The sequence below is a fragment of the Necator americanus genome, chromosome V (assembly GCF_031761385.1).
Source record: "Necator americanus strain Aroian chromosome V, whole genome shotgun sequence".
NCBI classification, from domain to species: domain Eukaryota; kingdom Metazoa; phylum Nematoda; class Chromadorea; order Rhabditida; family Ancylostomatidae; genus Necator; species Necator americanus.
In genome coordinates this window covers 23,100,191-23,119,792 of record NC_087375.1, presented here as the reverse complement: position 1 = coordinate 23,119,792, position 19,602 = coordinate 23,100,191, and the positions used below count along the sequence as shown (strand labels likewise).

General features: G+C 42.0%; 5 protein-coding genes across 7 annotated transcripts; 2 read left to right on the top strand and 3 right to left on the bottom strand.

Annotated features, from left to right (window-relative positions):
• Positions 1 to 1,169: 1,169 nt before the first annotated feature.
• RB195_014931 (uncharacterized protein) lies at positions 1,170 to 1,472 on the bottom strand (the record flags this gene model as incomplete). The annotated part of the gene is made up of 1 exon (XM_064205410.1): positions 1,170 to 1,472. One exon carries the CDS (start codon positions 1,470 to 1,472, stop codon positions 1,170 to 1,172), a length of 303 nt encoding a protein of 100 aa, XP_064061291.1.
• Positions 1,170 to 1,638, bottom strand: RB195_014930 (uncharacterized protein; the record flags this gene model as incomplete). The annotated part of the gene is made up of 2 exons (XM_064205409.1): positions 1,170 to 1,449; positions 1,514 to 1,638. The coding sequence occupies 2 exons, from the start codon at positions 1,636 to 1,638 to the stop codon at positions 1,170 to 1,172; spliced, it is 405 nt and encodes a 134-aa protein (XP_064061290.1).
• Positions 1,639 to 1,664: 26 nt separating this feature from the next.
• On the top strand, positions 1,665 to 8,482 carry RB195_014929 (uncharacterized protein; the record flags this gene model as incomplete). Its single annotated transcript, XM_064205408.1, has 8 exons — positions 1,665 to 1,810; positions 5,756 to 5,841; positions 6,961 to 7,048; positions 7,227 to 7,312; positions 7,387 to 7,413; positions 7,484 to 7,521; positions 7,892 to 7,964; positions 8,406 to 8,482. The coding sequence occupies 8 exons, from the start codon at positions 1,665 to 1,667 to the stop codon at positions 8,480 to 8,482; spliced, it is 621 nt and encodes a 206-aa protein (XP_064061289.1).
• Positions 8,483 to 12,277: 3,795 nt separating this feature from the next.
• On the top strand, positions 12,278 to 12,748 carry RB195_014928 (uncharacterized protein; the record flags this gene model as incomplete). The annotated part of the gene is made up of 1 exon (XM_064205407.1): positions 12,278 to 12,748. The coding sequence occupies one exon, from the start codon at positions 12,278 to 12,280 to the stop codon at positions 12,746 to 12,748; it is 471 nt and encodes a 156-aa protein (XP_064061288.1).
• Positions 12,749 to 13,616: 868 nt separating this feature from the next.
• RB195_014927 (uncharacterized protein) lies at positions 13,617 to 19,111 on the bottom strand (the record flags this gene model as incomplete). Of its 3 annotated transcripts, none has more annotated exons than XM_064205404.1 (6): positions 13,617 to 13,728; positions 13,790 to 13,860; positions 14,115 to 14,173; positions 14,278 to 14,335; positions 14,392 to 14,514; positions 19,001 to 19,111. In XM_064205404.1, the coding sequence occupies 6 exons, from the start codon at positions 19,109 to 19,111 to the stop codon at positions 13,617 to 13,619; spliced, it is 534 nt and encodes a 177-aa protein (XP_064061285.1). The 3 variants fall into 3 exon arrangements, with proteins under 3 accessions (XP_064061285.1, XP_064061286.1, XP_064061287.1); XM_064205406.1 differs by lacking the exon at positions 19,001 to 19,111 and adding an exon at positions 16,891 to 16,968; XM_064205405.1 differs by lacking the exons at positions 13,617 to 13,728; positions 13,790 to 13,860; positions 14,115 to 14,173; positions 19,001 to 19,111 and adding an exon at positions 16,891 to 16,968 and having other exon boundaries at positions 14,258 to 14,335.
• Between the last annotated feature and the right edge of the window lie 491 nt (positions 19,112 to 19,602).

The following is a 19,602-nucleotide window of genomic DNA, read 5'->3' as shown; positions in this document are numbered from 1 at the left end:
GCTCCCATCAGGAGCAACCTCAGGCTAGCGATGCTGTCCTTGGTGTCGTCGTCCCAAGCGTCCTTGATCTGCAGGTGTCCGGTGGCTAGGGTGCTCTCAGTGTGCTCCAGACGTGGAGCCCAGCCGCGAGGATGAACCGCCTCTCGTGATAGAGAGCTCCGACCATAGAGGAAATATTACAGTATCGATCAACTTGTCATAGTACTTACATCACTTACACCTCCCCCTTACGTTGAATGCGTCCCGGACTTTTATGTATTTACAAATAACCCGCTGCACGACCCGATATATACATAAATACATATACATTAGCCTATAACATATTTACATGCTTACATAATTACAAATAACCGGCCGGCCAAGACACAACTACTCTTTTTCGAAATAGCGATGGAGGTCTGCTGCAGGCACAGTGGAATTGAGGGACTGGCCCAACTGATCACACGTGTGCGAAGATGAACTGACCTTGGCGACATCAGAATATGGCTACATTCATACACCTATACTCGTCGAGGAATTCGGCAGACTCTGACTGTGTTCGGGTGGTTAGGAGGAGGACCACCTCTTTTTCTCTTTCTTGGACGGAGACGACTGTGGATAGCTCCACACCTAGTTCGTCGGCTACCCACTAACCGGCGATACTGTTCGCGATAAAACGTTATGATGCAAAGCTGGGCTGGTGTCAGACCTCGGCTCTAGGCTCCAATACTTCCACCTCCGTACAGCTGTAATGAGACACATTGGCCGCTCGTCCGGAATGACCATCGACGTTGATGGTACATAAAAGGAATGGAAAAGGTAAGTGTCTAGAAATAGCGCTCTGTTTGCCTTCCGGCCTTAAGCCGCTGATAAGTGCGCCCTCGTAAGCGACCCTGTTGGGAAGCTCGTTAAGGGTGGGGTGGGTCTTATACGTTCGAAGCGAAGGGGCTACTTGAACCGTGCGTGCTGACCACAATACTGACATGATGCTGCGAGCTCCGTAGATGACTGGATTCGATTCACAATGACACTTCGCATGCGACTCGAGCTGATGAATGTCGCGATATAGACCTGCTGTACCTTAGACAAAACGCTGCTTTTTCTGCAACCTGGGTTGTTTCATCACCTTATGTTATAGATAATTGTTATAGATAGCACGTGGGGAGGACGGAACTTGCGCATAAGCAGGATCATCTGCTCCAGCGCATGCGAGAAACATGCCGCTCAGCCACAGCATACTCCTCTTTATCTTCCTCAGTCATATGAAGAGCGAGTTCAGGGTCATTAATGTGTTCCTCTAAAACTCTACGCAAAGCTGTGAAACGATCACAAACACTCCTCTCTGCGTCGGAGAGGACATCGGTGTAGGTCTCTCCTAGCGACAAGAGGATCTTATTCAGGTAGACTGGTGTAGGCATATGATTCTCCTGGGCTGCTGTGTCTGTTACAAATCGCAACACGTTCAGGTACCTATAGGCTGAACGCGATAACATCGTCTGGGCGATCCGCCTGGATAGCAGTAATGGGATGCTACCTAGGCCCAATGGCTTCGCATTGCTCCGTTGAAAGAGTGACGTCGCGGTCATGTGTCGTGACAACCGCGTTCTGAGCTATGGAAATCCAGGGCTGGCGGCCCTTCTCCTCGATTAAGGCGGTCATGTATCGTGACAACCGCGTTCTGAGCTATGGAAATCCAGGCCGGCGGCTCTTCTCCTCGATTAAGGCAACCGAAGGTGGCAGTACCGTATACTCGATCCATGATGGCGAATGGTACCGATCCTCACGCAAAATTATTGATCAAGCGCATCCCCGAAATATGGTCGTATAAGAGGTTGGCGGGGCGGCAGCTGATGCCTTAGTTAAACGGACTGCGATGTCGAGGAGGACGCGAAGAATTCAAAAAGGGATAAAACGGCAAAACAAAAACTATTGAAGGAGGTGGTAGAGAGAATTCAAATGAGATGAGGAGAAATGTAGCAAAAGAGATCTAAGGTATAGAAACGTTAATAGACTACAAACGGGGAAATGAAAAATATCAAAAAAAAAAAACCGTGCCTATTATATAAGGAAGTCGCAAACTGTACCTACTGTAATAACGCAAAAGATTAGAAAAGGGCAAGAAAAGAATACCACGAAAGGCAATAAAGACAAAAGAAGAGATTCTCACTGAGAATGCTAGCATGATGAAGCAAATGTCTGAACAAGGAAATACAAGTAAAGTAAGATCAGAAGTATATGACGTGGTAATAAACGTGAAGTTAACCAGTTTGCATAAGCTCCGTATATAGAATGACCAGACAGAGGCGGGGTCGCGCGGGCTTGGCTCATGGGTTTTGCAATACCCAGGCACAAAATCCCGGAAAAGTGTTTCAAAACCCCACATCCAAATTCGATATAGCCAAAGTTTCGCAACAACTTGACCCAAGTCCAAATCGATCACGTGAGATTTCGTAACCTTACAAGCCAAATTCAAACGCGAAGAGATTTCGAAACTCGAAGATGCGCCAAAACCACAAGTGAGAGAACAAAAAAGGAAACCCAACGCAAAACGAACAGGAAAAGAAGCACAGCCAAAAGAAGAGAGAGAAACGGGCAACGTAAAGGACAGAAAAAAGCAGAGCGGAAATCCAAACACTATCACGAACCAAAACACAAATATTCCCAAAACGAACAATACCAACAAACAATACGAACAGGAAAACTCACCGCAGCATATCCGCAACACTACTCTTGATTACTAGCCAATGTAACACTGGTCTAATTATCTGACCGTACCGTCCATCCTACTAATAATACACATTACACCCCAGGCATGCCCTCGCGCTCCTCGGTCATGACATCGCCCTCAGGCTAAAACAACTGGTCCGGACCATTACGCGTGCTCCTCAACTTCTAACCTCAACCTCGGTGCACCACGATCCACAACACAGGCGCCACTTACCTCGGTGCATCATAACTCATCAACAACTAACAGCTGCATCACTGGATAAAACGTGCTAAGCAGCCTAGCTGCCCTACCGCACTACTGGGGCCCCTAAACCACAATATCAGCACAATACCACAATAGCTCAACACATATACTTCACCGGAACGAACTCAACATCAACATCAACTCTACTAACTCAACATCAACGTCGACATCAACTGCACCCGAACTCGTCTGCACTTACCGTCTCTGTACCAAAACATTCTTGCGCGACAACTAAAACGGTTTTATACCCTCGCCTGGTTCTTTTTGCTTTCCTTTTTTAAATTTTAAACTTTCTTGGTGTATTTTCCTCTTTCCTTATTTTTTTTTGATTTTTCCCATTCTTGCAAACAAACAACATAGTGACAAATACAAAACATACCACCATCACTCTCGTGCTCCGTTGTCCTTCCGCATGGCGTGCACTCTATGCGAACGACCGAACAAAAAAAAAATAAAAGCAAAATAAACGCGTCTACATAACCATACGGAAGACGAGGAAGACCAGCGGGGAGCACCACTAGTCGCTGCTCGACACATGCGACTTCACGACAGCGAGGGGTGAACCACTCGCTGCTACCAGTAGGCGTCGCGCAATGGAAGCCGCTCTCACGCAACTAGAAAGCCTTACCTCTGATAGCTGATCTGGGCTTCGCTCCCATTGGGAGCTTCCTGAGAGGCTCAGGCTAGCGATGCGGTCCTTGGTGTTGTCGTCCCAAGTGTCCTTGATCGGTCCTTGGTCTGCAGGAGTCTGGTGACTAGGGTGCTCTCGCGTGCTCCAGCCGCGAGATTGCCTCGCCTACCGTGATAGAGAGCTCCGCCTCTAAAGGGAATATTACAGTATCGATCAACTTGCCATAGAGCGCGTTACTTACATCAATTACACATGAAATGACGTGAAGATCACTATCGTAGTGATAAAAATAACGTTCTACATCAGATCGCGTAAACTGTATTGTATTTGTGTATTATATTTGATCAACCGTTCGCACTCTGGGCAATGGTTCAGTGGTAGATCAGCCTATCAGTTGCATGTATATGGGTTGGCACATCAACATCAAGTTTAGCATCATCATGGGGTATTTTCGTGACACACAGACACATACACACGGACTGAGCGCGTTATTATATAGCACGATACGTAAGATGTGGGTAACAGTAAAAGTGGAGACTTCATATTGGCTCCCTTTGCAGACTTATTTTCCAGCCTGTGGGTCAAGTTGTATTCGCACACCTTGCTACGCTGTCGAAGACTTTGGTGTAATATAGAGCTGAAACCTCTTGTAGGAGGATGAGGACTAGTGAGAAATGCGAAAACAATTATTACCCAGGCATCACAGAAGACAGAAGAAGACATTGTGCATGTGAGAACTGCGCGTCTGACCACTCCATACTTTGTATTAAATTTCGATTGGGGTGAAGCATGAGCCCTATGCGCGAAATTCAACCACACGTAGCTACTGCTTGGAAAAACGAGAAATTTCCTTTAGAAGTCATTACATAGGATAAAAAGTCTACTATTTGGGAGGCGCCAGCATGTTCACTTTAATTCAGAGTCGTTTGATACGTATTTAGTACTAGCTGTGCTAGCCGAGTCAGTGTTTTCATTCTTCTAGATGTATGTACTTTATAAATGTTATCCACTATCTCATACCATTCATTCCAAAGAGCAATCCAAAGAAATTCCTGTTAATCTATGAAATAGCAAATAGTTCCACGTGAGTACATTTAGTGAAAAGCGACCAGTGAATTAGCTCTAATTAATATAGATGGGAGAAGCTAAAGCATCTATTTCTTCCCCTACTTGGTCATGTAATGGGAAAGCGAAATAGAGCGCCAGTCAGGGATGAAAACAAAAACAGCTTCAGCTACACTTCTAACAAAGTTTTTGAGTAGCTGTTGAAGATAAATGCGATCTGAAATTTATAAAATATCAGTTTTTGCTATTTAAAGTAAAAAAGGTTTTCTTACCCCAAGAACTTGTTGACCGCCGACCATGCAAGTATGAAAGTGTGGAAATGTCCACTGCTTCAGGATTAGATCGAAACCGATAATGCGCCGCTGTTTTTTATATGTTAATAGTGTATCTTTACGAAATTAACTATTTTTATATGTTGTTTTCATCAAGGTGTGTTTTCCCTTAAAGGCCTCACCCCACGAATCTGAGGTGGTACGGATTTCAGGTGGAGCATTCGTATACGGCATAGTAGATTATGGAGAGGGGGATGATTCATTCCATTTCCATTTCCTCCTAATTGCCGTAGAAAACGGCCCTGAAGATGTGCGCGTGCACAAGGCTGGCACGCTCCAATCGAACTCGTAGAAAGTAGCTCACCGGAACGGTCGGAGCCGTAACTTCTGGGCCGTTTTTTACGGCAATTAGGAAGAAATGGACGGAATCGCCCTTTTCTCCATAATCTTCGATCCCGCGTACGAATAGTCCACCTGAAATCCGTACCACCTCAGATTCGTGGGGTGATGCTTTTAAAGGCAGCATTTCACGAATCTGACACTGTAGGAATCCGATGGGGTTTTAGATTGTGGGATCCGGCCTGATTCCACTCAGCTCTTCCTAATCGTCGCAAAAAAGTCGCGTGAAACCGCCTTAGTTTCTATAGGTAGTTTCGAACGCTCTTTTATGTACGCACGTTCCATGCCTCTCAGCAGCCTATTCATTAGCTTCACTCGAGTTGGCTGGTCAAAAGACATCAATGACGGCTCGCGCTCTAATGCGGTGCGTGCACAATTGCAACACGTTACAGCCGAAATCGTCGTAGAAAACGGCATCTTTTCGCAGTAATTATGTAGAGATGAGCGGAACAACCCCGGATCCCGCAGCCTACAACAGTGTCTCAAGCTTCTTCCGCTGATTCCCTCGCCACTTCAGATTCGTGGTATGCTGTCCTCAAAATGCATGTGATGATGTAGCTGTGTGTGTAGTTAGAAATACCTTCGTTCCCTTGTATTGTTCCTCGTTGCCTGGTATTGTTACATATATGATAATGCAAACCATTAGATGAGCTCGTGAGAAACTATAGCTAAAGCTATGTGTGTCGCAAGAACAACTCGTACATTACATTCACAATTATTACTGTATCATATCTCTGCATGATAAAATCATTTTTATATGTCTGCTTTTGCAATTGTATCTGGATATTAGCATCCTACCCATCTATTTTTATACAGCTAAGCACTCATAACGCAAGCATGATCTAACGCCTAGAAACATGCATAGAGATACAATTGAGAAATCTTTTAGGCATCCTTGGCATCTCGCCCTACTGTTGCTAAAAAATGAATTTGATGGGATATGTATATTTAAAATCAGTATATTACGAAATTGACGATATCGGGGGGGTCTGTGAGACAGAGTTCGGGTCGTTGTAGATTATGAGTATGGGCGTAGTCACGGTCAATTCACTTTAACCGTTTCGAAAAACGTCGTGAAGAGCGCCTTAGTTTCTAGGAAATACGTTAGAATGCGCCACCTTTGTACAAGCCTCATTTCTCTCAGAAGCCTATTCATTACTTCAAGCGGCTGAGGAGACACTGATTGACGAGCGCTCGCTCGGCGCGTATACAGGCGGATGTATTTTAATGTATCTTGTAGGAACCAAGGTTCTTTACTATGCAACGTTTTAGTACTATAAGCGCGAATTACGCGTAATTGCGCCAGAACTCGTTATCTAGTACCCGAGCTCTCCATTGCCCCACAGAGATCCCAACATTGTTCGTTCCGTGAAATGGTGCCTTTAAGATAATTGGCCGATTAATGGATGTGGTAATCAGTTACAGCGTCTAAACAGTTATCATCACAGAAACGGCAGTTCTCTCTGATATTCTTGCAACACTCTGTGACTGTGATTTCATCAGCAACGCCATCTATGGAGGTGATTTTATCACATCCATAGGTGGTGTTATGAGTGCTAGGAGATGAAACATTTATGCACGTTGTTGCTTCGACATCTTCTGTTTGTCCGCTTAATTGCTTGCTGTTAAGTTTTTTTATTTAGTCATTTCGTCGTTAAGTAACATCTGTGTCCACTCTTCAATAATCTCAACGACCTACGCATGTCATTTACAAAGTTATACCTTTGATAGGTATGTTGCCTTTTTCCTTACCTACCTGTGTAATATTCCCACAACTATGGTATTCTTCACTTCATGCTTTTCATTATCTACTGTCATTCTTTACAACATATTGTTTGGATTCTCATCTAATGAATGAGATTTTTGCGGCTTCCGGTAGATATTCGTTTGTTAGACATTGTTCTTGTAGATTTTGCCACTTCATCATCTATACCATCTGCCCTGTTCATGTCGTCGATGTTGTCAGACGAACTTTCGGTGGACAAATTGAAAATAGTATTTTACCTCATCAATGAATTATCAAATGAGGTTCTGGATGAAAATGCTCCATCATTGACTCTTGCATTCAGAAGGGTGCACGAATTTCTCCTCTAGAGGTTGGTGACTGTTCAAGCAAGTCTTCGTTTCTCAAAACATGGGCTAAGGTTCGAAAATGGGTATGTTTAGGCTATGAAATGGGAGGTTGCCGACTTTCAAAATTTTGCGTGAGTTTATTACAAAGAATACAAACGTCCACTTTTTCCACTTGTATCGTCGAGTTAAAACGACACGAAGTGCAATGCAATTGTACGAGCGGTCGCACAAAAAAAATCTAATCGTTTTCTTTCTATTATATTACTTTAATGTTATTGATGTTATTCGAGTGCTTTTCTCTATGTTCTGCTGCTGGAACTTTGTTTGTGTTTGAACTATGGCAGTTGTACAATGACACTTTTGGTTGTTTTTTTTTCTCAATTTTGCACTGCATTACTTCATGTAAAAGATTTCCAGCATCTATTCTCTGTTACGTCCTATCTTCCCTGCCGTTTCAATTATTACATTTATTTACTATATTTTTTTATTATTTTATTACAGGGCTTGTATGAAGTTATGTTGCATGACTCATATATTCTGCGCTGCAAAATGGAAAATGAACGTTCTCGCTTTGGTAGGTTGATGTTGTCTTCGAAAATATTCATTTCATGTAGCTCAGTTTTTCTCATTTACTATAATGCATCGAGGTTTGTATTTCAAGAATGTATCAATTAGTGAGGGCGGGTGTAGTGTAGCGGTTAGAGGTTCCGCTTCCTGCACGATCGATCGGAGGTTCGAATCAGCCCTAGTGCTCACCAAGCCTTTCATCCCTCCGGGGTCGATAAATTGGTACCAGACTTGTCTGGGAGGATAAAAACACTGACTTGGCACATCGGCTAGCCACCGCAAGTCATTGTATAGGCCAGATACACGTTCGTAAACCTCAAACGATTCTGAATTGAAGTGAACGTGGGGGCGCATCCCAAGTGGATTGATTAACGCCAGAAACTTTATCCTTTTTACTTATCAATTAGTGACAGCCGAGTAGTATCACTAGCGATGTGTTAATGTTCAGGATTCGCCGGATGTTCACCCATTCTTCCAATGTTTTCGCAGAAGCCGCTGGTAGTCTACATTCCTAATCATCAATAAGCTTTTTCCTCTCTAAGATTCAAGATGGCTCATATACACCCTCAGTTTCCAGTCAAACGGTATGCTCCGTAGACATTATTGCAGTCCTTTCTCAAGTGCACCATGCATCATGGTAATTTTATTTAGTTCCATGTTCTTGGAAGAATCGCCAGTTAGCACTTCTTATAATTTTATAACAACAAGCGATCATGTGGGTACACACGAGGGTTCCTACTGTAAAATAGCACAAAGATACTTAGTCATGGTTTATGCGTGATTCTGACAGAACTACAACTCCACGAGACTACTTCGTGGATCCTTACATAGTCATCTTGACCACGTAGATAGAAAGTCATCTGAACGGTCGGTTTATGGCCAAGAGGTTGATAACTATTTGCGTTCCAGTGAGTTGAGGTGGCAGACAAAAGTACAGAGTCTGAACTCTTATCGAAGGCATATATGTTGTCTTATTGGGGTATAATACCAAAATAAAGTTCCAGCTCGACATTTTCTTGTACAGTTGAAGCGGCATATTATAAGAGATATGCATATTATGCAGCGTTTGCTTGTAGACGCTTTACTGGCGTTTGTCGACGCAATTTGCGCACGTTTAGGAGTAGAGTTGCTCCGGCTATCATCGTATCACTCCTTCAATCGTATAGGGTCGTACTGTAGTCAGCTGAAGCAAAAGCTCAATAAGAATGGAAAACGATCAGATACATTCAAAATAGTAAGTTGTCTCTATTTATTCAATTACTTCTATGACCAACGACCTGAAATGTCCGGCTATTTCGATTTTAGATAGGAAAGAGGACCCTGTAATGAATGAGGGTGGTGGACGTCGGCACGTGGGCATTGTCTCGCATTGTCTCGCGAGGTACTAACCCAGAACTACTAAGCTTGTCAGAAAGAATTGGTAGATTCTAATAGAAATAGAACGGCCAAAGAAGAGGATGTGACTTTAGCGACTGAAGAAGATGACTGGATAGAAGTGGAGTTGTCTTTATTCTAGAAGAGCATGGATCTTCTGCCGATGAATGGAGTGATATGTCCTTGTCCTTCTTCAGTATCATCCATGGATACTCAAGAAGCTAGAGAAGCATAATAACTCCCTCGTCAGTTGAAAAAAAAGCTTTTGGAAAGCATAAAAAGGAAGGAAAAGCATTGCTCCTGGTGGCCTCAAAAGTTCAACGCTAAGTTGGTAAAAAAGGAAATATTAAGATCTATATCTATATTTTATTCACTACGACTAAAATCTCAGAAGAAAGATGGAAAACATTAGCCAACTTTTTCTATAATGCAGAAGTAACTGCTGAGCAGTGCAAATAAAGTGCGATTTCAGTTAATCGCCACCTTTATCTCTTTGTTTTTTGATAGGTCTATTCTATTCTGTAGTAAGCTGTTTCTCCAAACGTGTTTTTTTTCTATTAAACTTATACGGCAGACAGCACTGTCATTATGTGTACAGAAATCACTAAGCAAGACATTCGCCGAATGCAAACAAGAACAAGTTAATGCAACATAAAGAGTACCGCCTAATTCGATGACTCTACACAAATGTGTTTAATTTGGAGTACATTAAAAATGAATCATTAGCAAAAAAAAAAAAACGGATTACTTGAATGTAGTCGGAAAAAAGTCTCAGCAAACAGTAAAGAGCTATGAAATAAACTGGGGGGAGGGGGGGAGGGGTATACCGACATAATAAGTTTGAAGGTGAGAAGAAAATCGTAAATGAATAATTTCAAGAAAGGTAGCGTGGCACACCAAGTTGCCGATGAAATAGAATACAATAAAGTACCCACAAGAAACAAACTTACTACGAAACCGACGTAGTTCAGAAAGTAGGGAAAACTTAGAGTTCTTGTTGTAGATTACGGAATCGTAATAATTGGCATGGTTGCCACCCTAATTTCTAAGACCGTTCGCACGTGGATGCAGCCCGCGCACAAAGGTGGCGCGCCACAAATGATTTCGCGGCAGAGAACGAGCCTATCATCAACAACGAACAAGGATTAAAGATTTTATTGGCAAAACGGCTACAAGGTCACGAACAACGTTGCGTCATCTTTTCATATTGGAGAAATTGTTCTAGGATATGCCAAATCAAACCCTGAATACATGATTTCTATAGGATCGGCAGCGTTTCTATAATACATTTACATATGGAATACAAAAGGATAAAAAAGGATAAAGTTTTTGGCGTTAATCAATCCGCTTGGGATGCGGCCCCACGTTCACTTCTATTCAGAATCGTTTGAGGTTTACGAACGTGTAACTGGCCTATACAATGACTTGCGGTGGCTAGCCGATGTGTCAAGTCAGTGTTTCTATTCTCACAGACGATTCTGGTACCAATTCATCGACCCCGGAGGGATGAAAGGCTTGGTGAGCACCATTCGAACCCCAGATTGATCATGCAGGAAGCGGAACCTCTAACCGCTACACTACACCCGCCCTTATGGAATACAAATTATGGAGTAATGGAATAAGAAATGACCGGCGATGCTATCGCATCTTTCATAAGTGCCACACTCGTATATATATATATATATATATATATATATATATATATATATATAAATTATAATTATATTATATTTAATTATAATTATATACACACATACTCAACTACGTCTATTTTATGATATGCTGTTTTATCAGAAATACAAAAAGGAAACATAAATATGGAAAAGAAAGGAAGAAAAGCAAAGATGGAAAACAAGTAGAAAATTGCACCCATTATCGATCCGGCGCGGCGCTTGGCAAATTACCAGGCAAGTCGCTCACGAGTCTGGTCAAAAACCTCCTGTTCCTTGCGCAGTTGTGCCGTTCTTCATTGTCTTGACCAGACTGTAGCTGGATTCAATCGGCATTTACTAAACAGTACTTTTCAAACATGTGTATTTCAATGTATTGTAGCGAAATGGTACCTTCTTTTGAAAGTTAGGTCGTGCACTATCACTTCTAAACATGAAGGACACGCACAGGGAACAAGTGTAGAAGGCTTTTGATGACGGCTCAAAACCATCAAAGAACGGTACTCTCAGTATCTCTTCCATTTCAACGTTTCAGACAATTTCAAAGATTGCTGGCATTTCTTTAAACTTCTTGTGACAGGTATTTAGGTCCGTCGACTTTAGCTGATGAATATTCAAAATATGTTCAACGTTATTTGCATTATTAAACACACTGTACATCACACTGCGGTTACTGCCCTTTCTTTTGCTATCTTCTCACAGAGAAGTCGCATTTCAAATTTTCGCAGTGTGAAAACAGAACTAAACCTCTAATTTTTCTGGCAAAACTGTGGAGGTGTTCATTATCTAGCATTGTTGTTACTATACTGCCATCACTTATTGCACCTCATTGATAAAAAAGTGGAATGGATCCTCTTCATTTGATTGTTTGTTGAAGAGCTTTTTCTGAAATCAGTGAAAATTTGCAAACATAGTTCTGAAATTGTTAGACTTCTTTAGTAAGGTATGGAATTGGCAACCTTTATCGAGTGCCTCCCGGTCCCGACAGAATAAGACCAGAACTCATCAACATCCTGGCTAGGCCCTTTACACGTGATCTGTCGGAATGCGAGGTTTCTAAACAGTGGAAGACCAGCAAGACCGTGGAAGCGGTCGTGGAAGCTTTGGACAACAAAGGTGTCCCTACTCAGTACATAAAGGTACTTCGGGAGTTGTACAGTAACTTCACGACCGGAATTTCGCCATTCTACAAGAATCCATTCATCATTGACGTGAAGAGGGGGTTTTGGGTGATACAATCTCACCCAAAATATTCACAGCCACCCTGGAGAACGCAATGCGAAAGTTGGAATGGGGCTACATCGGAGTGAAGGTTGATGGTCGGCGGCTACTCCATTTGCGCTTTGTTGATGACATCGTATTGATAACACCTAGCATCAGCCAAGCGGAACGAATGTTGACCGAATTCAACGAAACATGTGGATGCATCGGTCTTCAGCTGAATCTACAAAAGACGATGTTCACGCTCAACGGAACGAACATATCCGAGTGCACCAGCTGCGTTTACCTGGGTCGGGAATTGAACATGATGAGCGACCTGACCACCGAGCTGGTCAGGTCGCTCATCATGTTGGAGGAGACGGGCGGCTTGGGGAGCGAACAAGAGCATCAAGGATGTAGTGAAGAAGACCAGGAACATCCGGTTCCGTGCTCACCTCTTCAACACCACCTCACTTCCTGCTTTGACCTACGCTTCGGAAGTCTGGGCATTTCGCAAGCAGAAAGAAAACGCGGTGAGCGTCATTGAACGCTCAATTGAGAGAGTGATGCTAGGAGTATCCCGTTTCACGCAAGTGAGGGACGGGATTCGAAGTTCTCTCCTACGTCAGCGATCGAAGATAAGAGACGCCGCCGCGTTTGCCAAGGAAAGTAAAATAAGGTGGGCCAGACACGTGATGCGCTTTAATGACAACTGGACAGTTGGACCAGAGCCGTGAGCAACTGGGTTCCCCGCGATATTAAGCGCACTACAGGAAGACCGCCGACCCAATGGTCAGAGTTCTTTACAAAGCCCTTACAAAAAATCGATGTTTTGAATAATTCGCTGCTATGAAATGTCATAGGAAGACTGATATATCCTGTATGGAACTTCCAGGACATAGCATTCTCAAGGATTTTTGCTGGAAGTTCTCATGATTTATCAAGAAGAAGCAAGGCTTTCGGAGTTTTCTTTTGAAAGTGTTTTTTTTTTCATAAGTTCATAATGTTTAGTGATTTTGACAGAACGCTAGGAAATGTAACTTTAGTCCTCTACTCACCCTATTTGGGTACTCTATCGTTGTAAGACTAATAATAGATGTTAAAAGCTGGGATAAAATCACTTGCAAAACCCGTCTATGGGGTCGTTCTCTCGTGAAATGAAACGAACCGAGCATGTTTTCTCCATACGTACGTTTACGCAAGCAAGTTTTAAGCAAGAATTTTATTTATTTTTTCATATGAACTGTACAAGGAAGTGCGAATTGCATTATTATTCAACAACAATAGAAAAGTTTCAAAAACTTAAACATTCGCAGACAGTAAGTTCAATTAACTAATCACGATATTCAGTACTGCACATGACTACATTACCCTTCTGTGTGAATTGCTAGTTTCAAAATATAAACGAAGATTGATTAGGAAGATTGTCGGAAAGCGAAACAAGTGATGCCGTCCTTCTCTGTTTCACAGTAGAGCTCAGTATTCACTATGTACGAGAATGTTCCTGTTGAGCAAACGACATCAATCCTGGAACATAGTCTCATTTTTTATCCACCTCGGGCTCTATATCCCAAGTTAGCCACATTACCTTCCACCAAGCTCATCCGTGGCAGTTTCTTGGATTTTTCGTTTGGCAGTGGCCGTTGAGTCATCAATGTTCTGAAGGAAATACTTTTCGTAGGAAATTCATCGCATAACAAGAGCTCAGAAAACTTGCCTTCAGAATTATTTCCTTTAATGCCTCAGAGTTGCACTTAGGATCGAACGCAGCTTCAGTATCACGCCGCACCCGACGGAACCCTTCTGTTTCGAGCAAGTAGGCGTCATCGGCACTTTTACTTTTCACGGCCTGTGTCCATCAAATATTTGACTCATTGTTGGGAGAAAAATGCAATGCATAATTAAATACAAACTTTCACTCCATGTACTTTGGACTTTCCGACTGGATAGACGTTGGGTTGAGGGGGAGCAACTAGAAAAACGTATTAATTTAACTGTTAAACGTATACATTTTAAACAGTCCTAAGTTTTTAAGTCCTAAGTTTTCCTAACAGTTTTAAACATCATCACAACTACCTTGCGGTACGTAAACTGGTTGCGGAGGAGGCGCATAGACAACCGGAGCAGGAGCGCTCTAGAAAAACAGACTTTTAATCGGAGCAAATGGAATTAGCATGAGAAAGAACTAACCGCGTATGTTGGCTCACACACAGGGGCGGGAGGACAAACAGGTGGAGCTGGAGAACAGACTGGCGGTGGTGGACATGTAGGTGGAGCTGCACAACCACAGCCGCCTGAGCCGAAGAACAACGCCTGAAGAACAAATGCTGACTTGAATCTCGTAAAACCTTGTAACTGTTGAAAATTTTTGCAACTCCACTACTTAATTCAAAATTCCCAGCAGTTTATTTTCATATACCCTGTGTGGGACTACTAAAAAACAGATCAAATATGTAATACCTCTTTCTGAAGTATTTTATGATGCTGTCCAGAACATCATCGGACATTGCCCTACGCAGGAAAAAAATTTCCGACGACCTCGTCAGATGTTGTCGTCAGCATGTTAATGCATCATACAGTGTTAACGTAATCTTGACACTATATCGCACAGTAAGTTTTTGAGGGGAATGGAGGCTTGAGGGAGACATTAAGTTTACCGGTAAAAGTCCTTTCCATCCAAACGTTATTGGAAGATCATTTTGTCACGTCAATCCGTTGTAAAAAGAAGATAGAATAGAATTGCGCCAAGGAAAGGTTCATCTTTGAAACACAGTCAAAAAGAATTTCTGTATTCTGGAAGTTCCAGCCAGGTTCTCACACTCAAAGAAATTAGAACTTTGTTAGCTGCAAATTTGATGCCTCTTCTTGTATGGTAATGTTGCTTCCTTTACGGCAAACGGAAAAGCGACTTGGTTAATAGAGTTGTTTCCATTGTATTTTGAATACCGTCGACATGTGAAATGTCCACTAAATTATTAAATTAATTATTGATCAACTATTAAGTTGTTAATGTTGCACCTTGTCCAAGGAATGTTACTGTTTGGGCGGTGAACACTTACGACACGACACCTTTTTCTGGGTCCACTCTTGCTGAGAAAGAGATTCGGACTAACATTCTGTATTTTTGATGCTGTTACATTCAAAATTGCTCTCACTCTGTTTCCAGCATAGTGGATGGAGTCAAATAAGCTGAGCTGAGCCCCTGAGTTCCAGAGGTCTGCGCTATCCCTGTTTAGTATAACGTGACATGAATTAAATGAGCGAATGTGGGAAGGCCCATTGCTACGAGGCGTTCTTCTAAATAAAGATGCAATTTTTTCTTCTATGCAAAAATTCCAGTCGTTTCTTTCTTCTGAGCAAATTTTTTTCTCTAAACATATCACTTACTGTGTGTAATATTGTACTTTCTAAGATAACAAAGAACATTTTTTCACATTTCACATTTGACATTTTCTAGAATATCTGCATATATAAGTGTTAGTTTGAGAATTACATAAAAGGATCACCTGTGCAGAAGGAAGAAGCAGAAGTAAGGCTAACATGATCAAGTGTCTAGCCGGTCAGATGTTTCAAGAGAGCTTATAAACGGATGCGTGCGCTGGGTCACTTTGTCGGGAGAACCCGTTCGCGAGCAGTTTCGAAAGATATCCGTAAGCATGTTCGCTCCGCCTAAATTTTTCTTTTCTACCTGTGCAATGTAGCTTCAGATAATGATGCTGAGCACTCCCAAAGAAAAAAACTTGTTCTACTCAATCTTTGTAGTGGTTATAGATTGTTTTTGTTTCGATAATCCGCAAGGGTGCACTTTAAGCTCCATATTCTCTCATCGATGGAAATCCACCCAAATCGTGGAAGAAAAATCAAGTTCAAGAAAATGAAACATTCATAGAAAAAGCCTCAGCAGAATGGTTGAGAACAATCATCCAAATTGAAAGCCATTATACAGTGCGCACATGTGACACGATTCCTTGCAATTTACAAGATGTTTCGAAATTTTTGGCAGCTGTCAGCTGAATAAGGAGTTGCAAAAGATACTTTCGTCACGCTTCTGGCTCTGATTGTTTTTTGATTCTCTTCCGCTTATGATTCTTCATAAAATCTGGAGATGGAGCTGTTTCGTGCGTTAATCCGTTTAACATGGTTTGTATGATTGAACAACCAGATAAGAAATATCGATCTAACGAGGGACATTTCAACAAGTACTCAGACTGACTAGTTAGCTGAATGAAGATCTTTTCGATTATATAATGAATTAATCTGTCACCTGGTGTTTTATCTCTAATATATGAAAACATTACTTATATGTTTTCATATATTAGAGATAAAACACCAGGTAATTAAATCTGTCACAATTTCGCTTTAATCTACTGTAGTTTCATTCGTATTACACTTTCGTCACTCACACTTCTATCAACTTGTGGCTAGTTTTACTACACCTCCCACTTCCAAATGATCTCGTTCGTGTTAGCAACCTCAATGTGTTGCCCTTCGATGATATGATAGTTTTTTATCTTGTTTTTTTTTTTTTCGTGGAAGCTGAGCGCCATTTAAAAAAACAACTTCAAAGGCTTTCTGCAATTCAAATAATTTCAACATAATCATCAGATGATTTGCCTCGCAATCTGTTTTTGCAAAGAGCTTGGGGAAAATTTCGTAATTAACTTCACAGTTCCAGATGTTGATGTTCACCGGTTTCAGAAGTACACGGTTTTGAAGGGCTAGGGTACGTACATAGTAGTTATGGTACGTTTGATTATTCGGCGACATGTTATCGTTTCGAAGTCCACCCACGTGGTGGTCGTTGGAGGTGTTTGTTGCTTTATTTCCCGGAGTTAGTAAAAGCTTCTTGTTCCCGAAAAAGTCTGCTGGAAATGAAGCCGACTTGCAAGACGAGCCGGAGCCGCCTAGTGTTTCGATCTTGATTTTTCTTGGTGAATTCCTGAACACCCAAACCGATTCAGTTCGCCAACATCCCCGATTTTCCGTCTTTTTGTAGCCAGATTGGCCTAATGAATTTTTTGTTGCATTCCGTTTTCGACGGAAAAGTTTTCGATTGCACGAACTCCTTGTATACCACAGAAAACATCGAAAGAACAAATGAAACCAATCTCGTAGCTAATTATCTTCACTCTCCCACAACGATGTACTCAAATCTTTGTAGCGTTATGACCTAATTATATGGGAAAGGCGGCAGGAAATTAATATGAAAATAGCGAGTGGATTTACCTAACAAACTTATTGTTTTGCACCACAATTCTCCACAGGAAGACACATTAAACTCCTTAGATTATATTAAAAGGACCCTTATAAAAACCACCAACTCGATGATTACAGGTCTTCGTCTAAATGCACTTGCAATTATGTCATCTCGCAAAACGGTTTTCATTTGTTATGAATACCTTAAAAAAGATGACCACCAAATAAAACCGGTCGTTATCTTAGCGCGATACATGGATGCTAGGTGAACGCTGCTGAATATGCGCCGCGCTCAGTAATCTCGATTCCGGTATCCGTTAAAATGCGATAGTATTTGAACTTGACAGAAATGGCAGATAAGAAAAAAGCGTGTAAAAATTGAGATTTCATTGTCATCGGCATAAATGCAAAGTCATCTGCGTTGTTTATCCATACCTTCTCTTGATTGCAGAGAAAAATGTCCTTCCTAATTCGGAATCGAGACGTGTGGTACTCCCATTAGCAACGTCATCAGATTGGTGTCATAACGCATAGTGAGACTTCACCTGATTTATTACCATGGAAAAACAGAAAATGCACCTTTGGAGTTTCCTAACTACCTTCACCACCTTTCACCGTGTGCGCGCGGATCGCTCATCGCTCCCACTCTCCTCTTTTTCAGTTTGTGAGAGATCATCCTACTTATTTCCTTTTCAGTTTTAACCTCTATCTTTTTCTTTATGATGTTTCATATATCAGGAACATCATAAGTATCCTTGTTGCAGCTGTCGATATTAAACTATGCTAAACTTTCAGTTCCTATTCTCTTGGGAATTCTCGCGTGAATATGCATTAGCGCTGCATCGTATTCGCGTGAATATGCATTAGCGCTGCATCGTATTCGTTTACCTCATATGATTATCTTGATGAGAAAACTTCACATAAGAGAACGACAGCATAACAGCAGTCTTCTAACTGCTTTAGAAACGAAATACAAGTTGAACTCGGAGAGAAAGTGTATATTTTATAAGCAATACACACACTATAAACTGCTTTAACTTGCCCAAATAGCTGTGTTCAAATAGCTCAAAATTGAAAAAGCTGACAAAATCAAGGTATTCCTATTAGGAGGTTGTATGTGGTGCATTGTATCGAGTGTCAAGTTGTAATAACAGAGAATTATTCGTAAAGCAGTGGTATTTACTTCAAATGTTCCAAAGCAGACTGTCCTTGAAGGGCCACATTATAAAAATAACTACTTATTTATCCTACTCAGGCGTACCCTTTGCAATTTTGTAGTTGATTAATCACTCACTGATGATAATTCATCGATTTTGCCTTGAGTGTCCATCACAGTGTTCCATCTTTCTGAGGGTTACAATTTCCTGAGACCAGAGACTGCGATGCTGACAATCACAGAACAACTCAACCTGAGTGAAACAGTTAAACTTCAGGAAGAGCTTATGGGCCCGGAACAAGTGGATCAAGGTCTGAGAGTAAGGTGGATGGAAGACCATTCCCCAACACAGAGCTTCAAGTTGGCGGCGAGCGGCAGAAGTGACATGCGGCTGCGCGTTGTCTTGGATGGTTGAACTGTCGCTTTTCTCGGATTGCCGCAGCCTACTCGCGAAGACTTCTTCTTCGACTGCCTTGGTTGTCTGACAGCGGCTCGCACCACAGCATTTACTGCAAGACGTTGAAGGAAGAAGATCGCCCGGAGATGAAAACGATCCATTGCTTCACAACAGTGGCAAAACAAATACTCGGAACTCTTGTGTATCCCTGGATAGACCGCTTCCAGAGTTCCTAGCTTTCACATAAGCCCACAGAAAAGAAAGTGTGTTCTAGCTTTCGACGCCAGCATTTTTGAGCGTATAAAAGTTAAAGGCGACACCCCACGAATCTGAGATGGTACGGATTTCAGGTGGAGTATTCGTATACGGGATAGTACATTATGGAGAGAAGAGTGAGTCCGTCCATTTCCTCCTAATTGCCGTAAAAAACGGCCCGGAAGGTGCGATGCGTGAACAAAGCTGGCGCGCTCCAACCGAACTCCTTGTAGAAAATAGCCCGCCGGAACGCCGAAAGCCATATCTTCCGAGCCGTTTCTTACGTCAATTAGGAAGAAATGGACGGGATCACCCCTTTCTCCATAATCTAAGATCCCGTATACGAATACTCTACCTGAAATCCGAACCACCTCAGATTCGTGGCGTGATGCTTTTA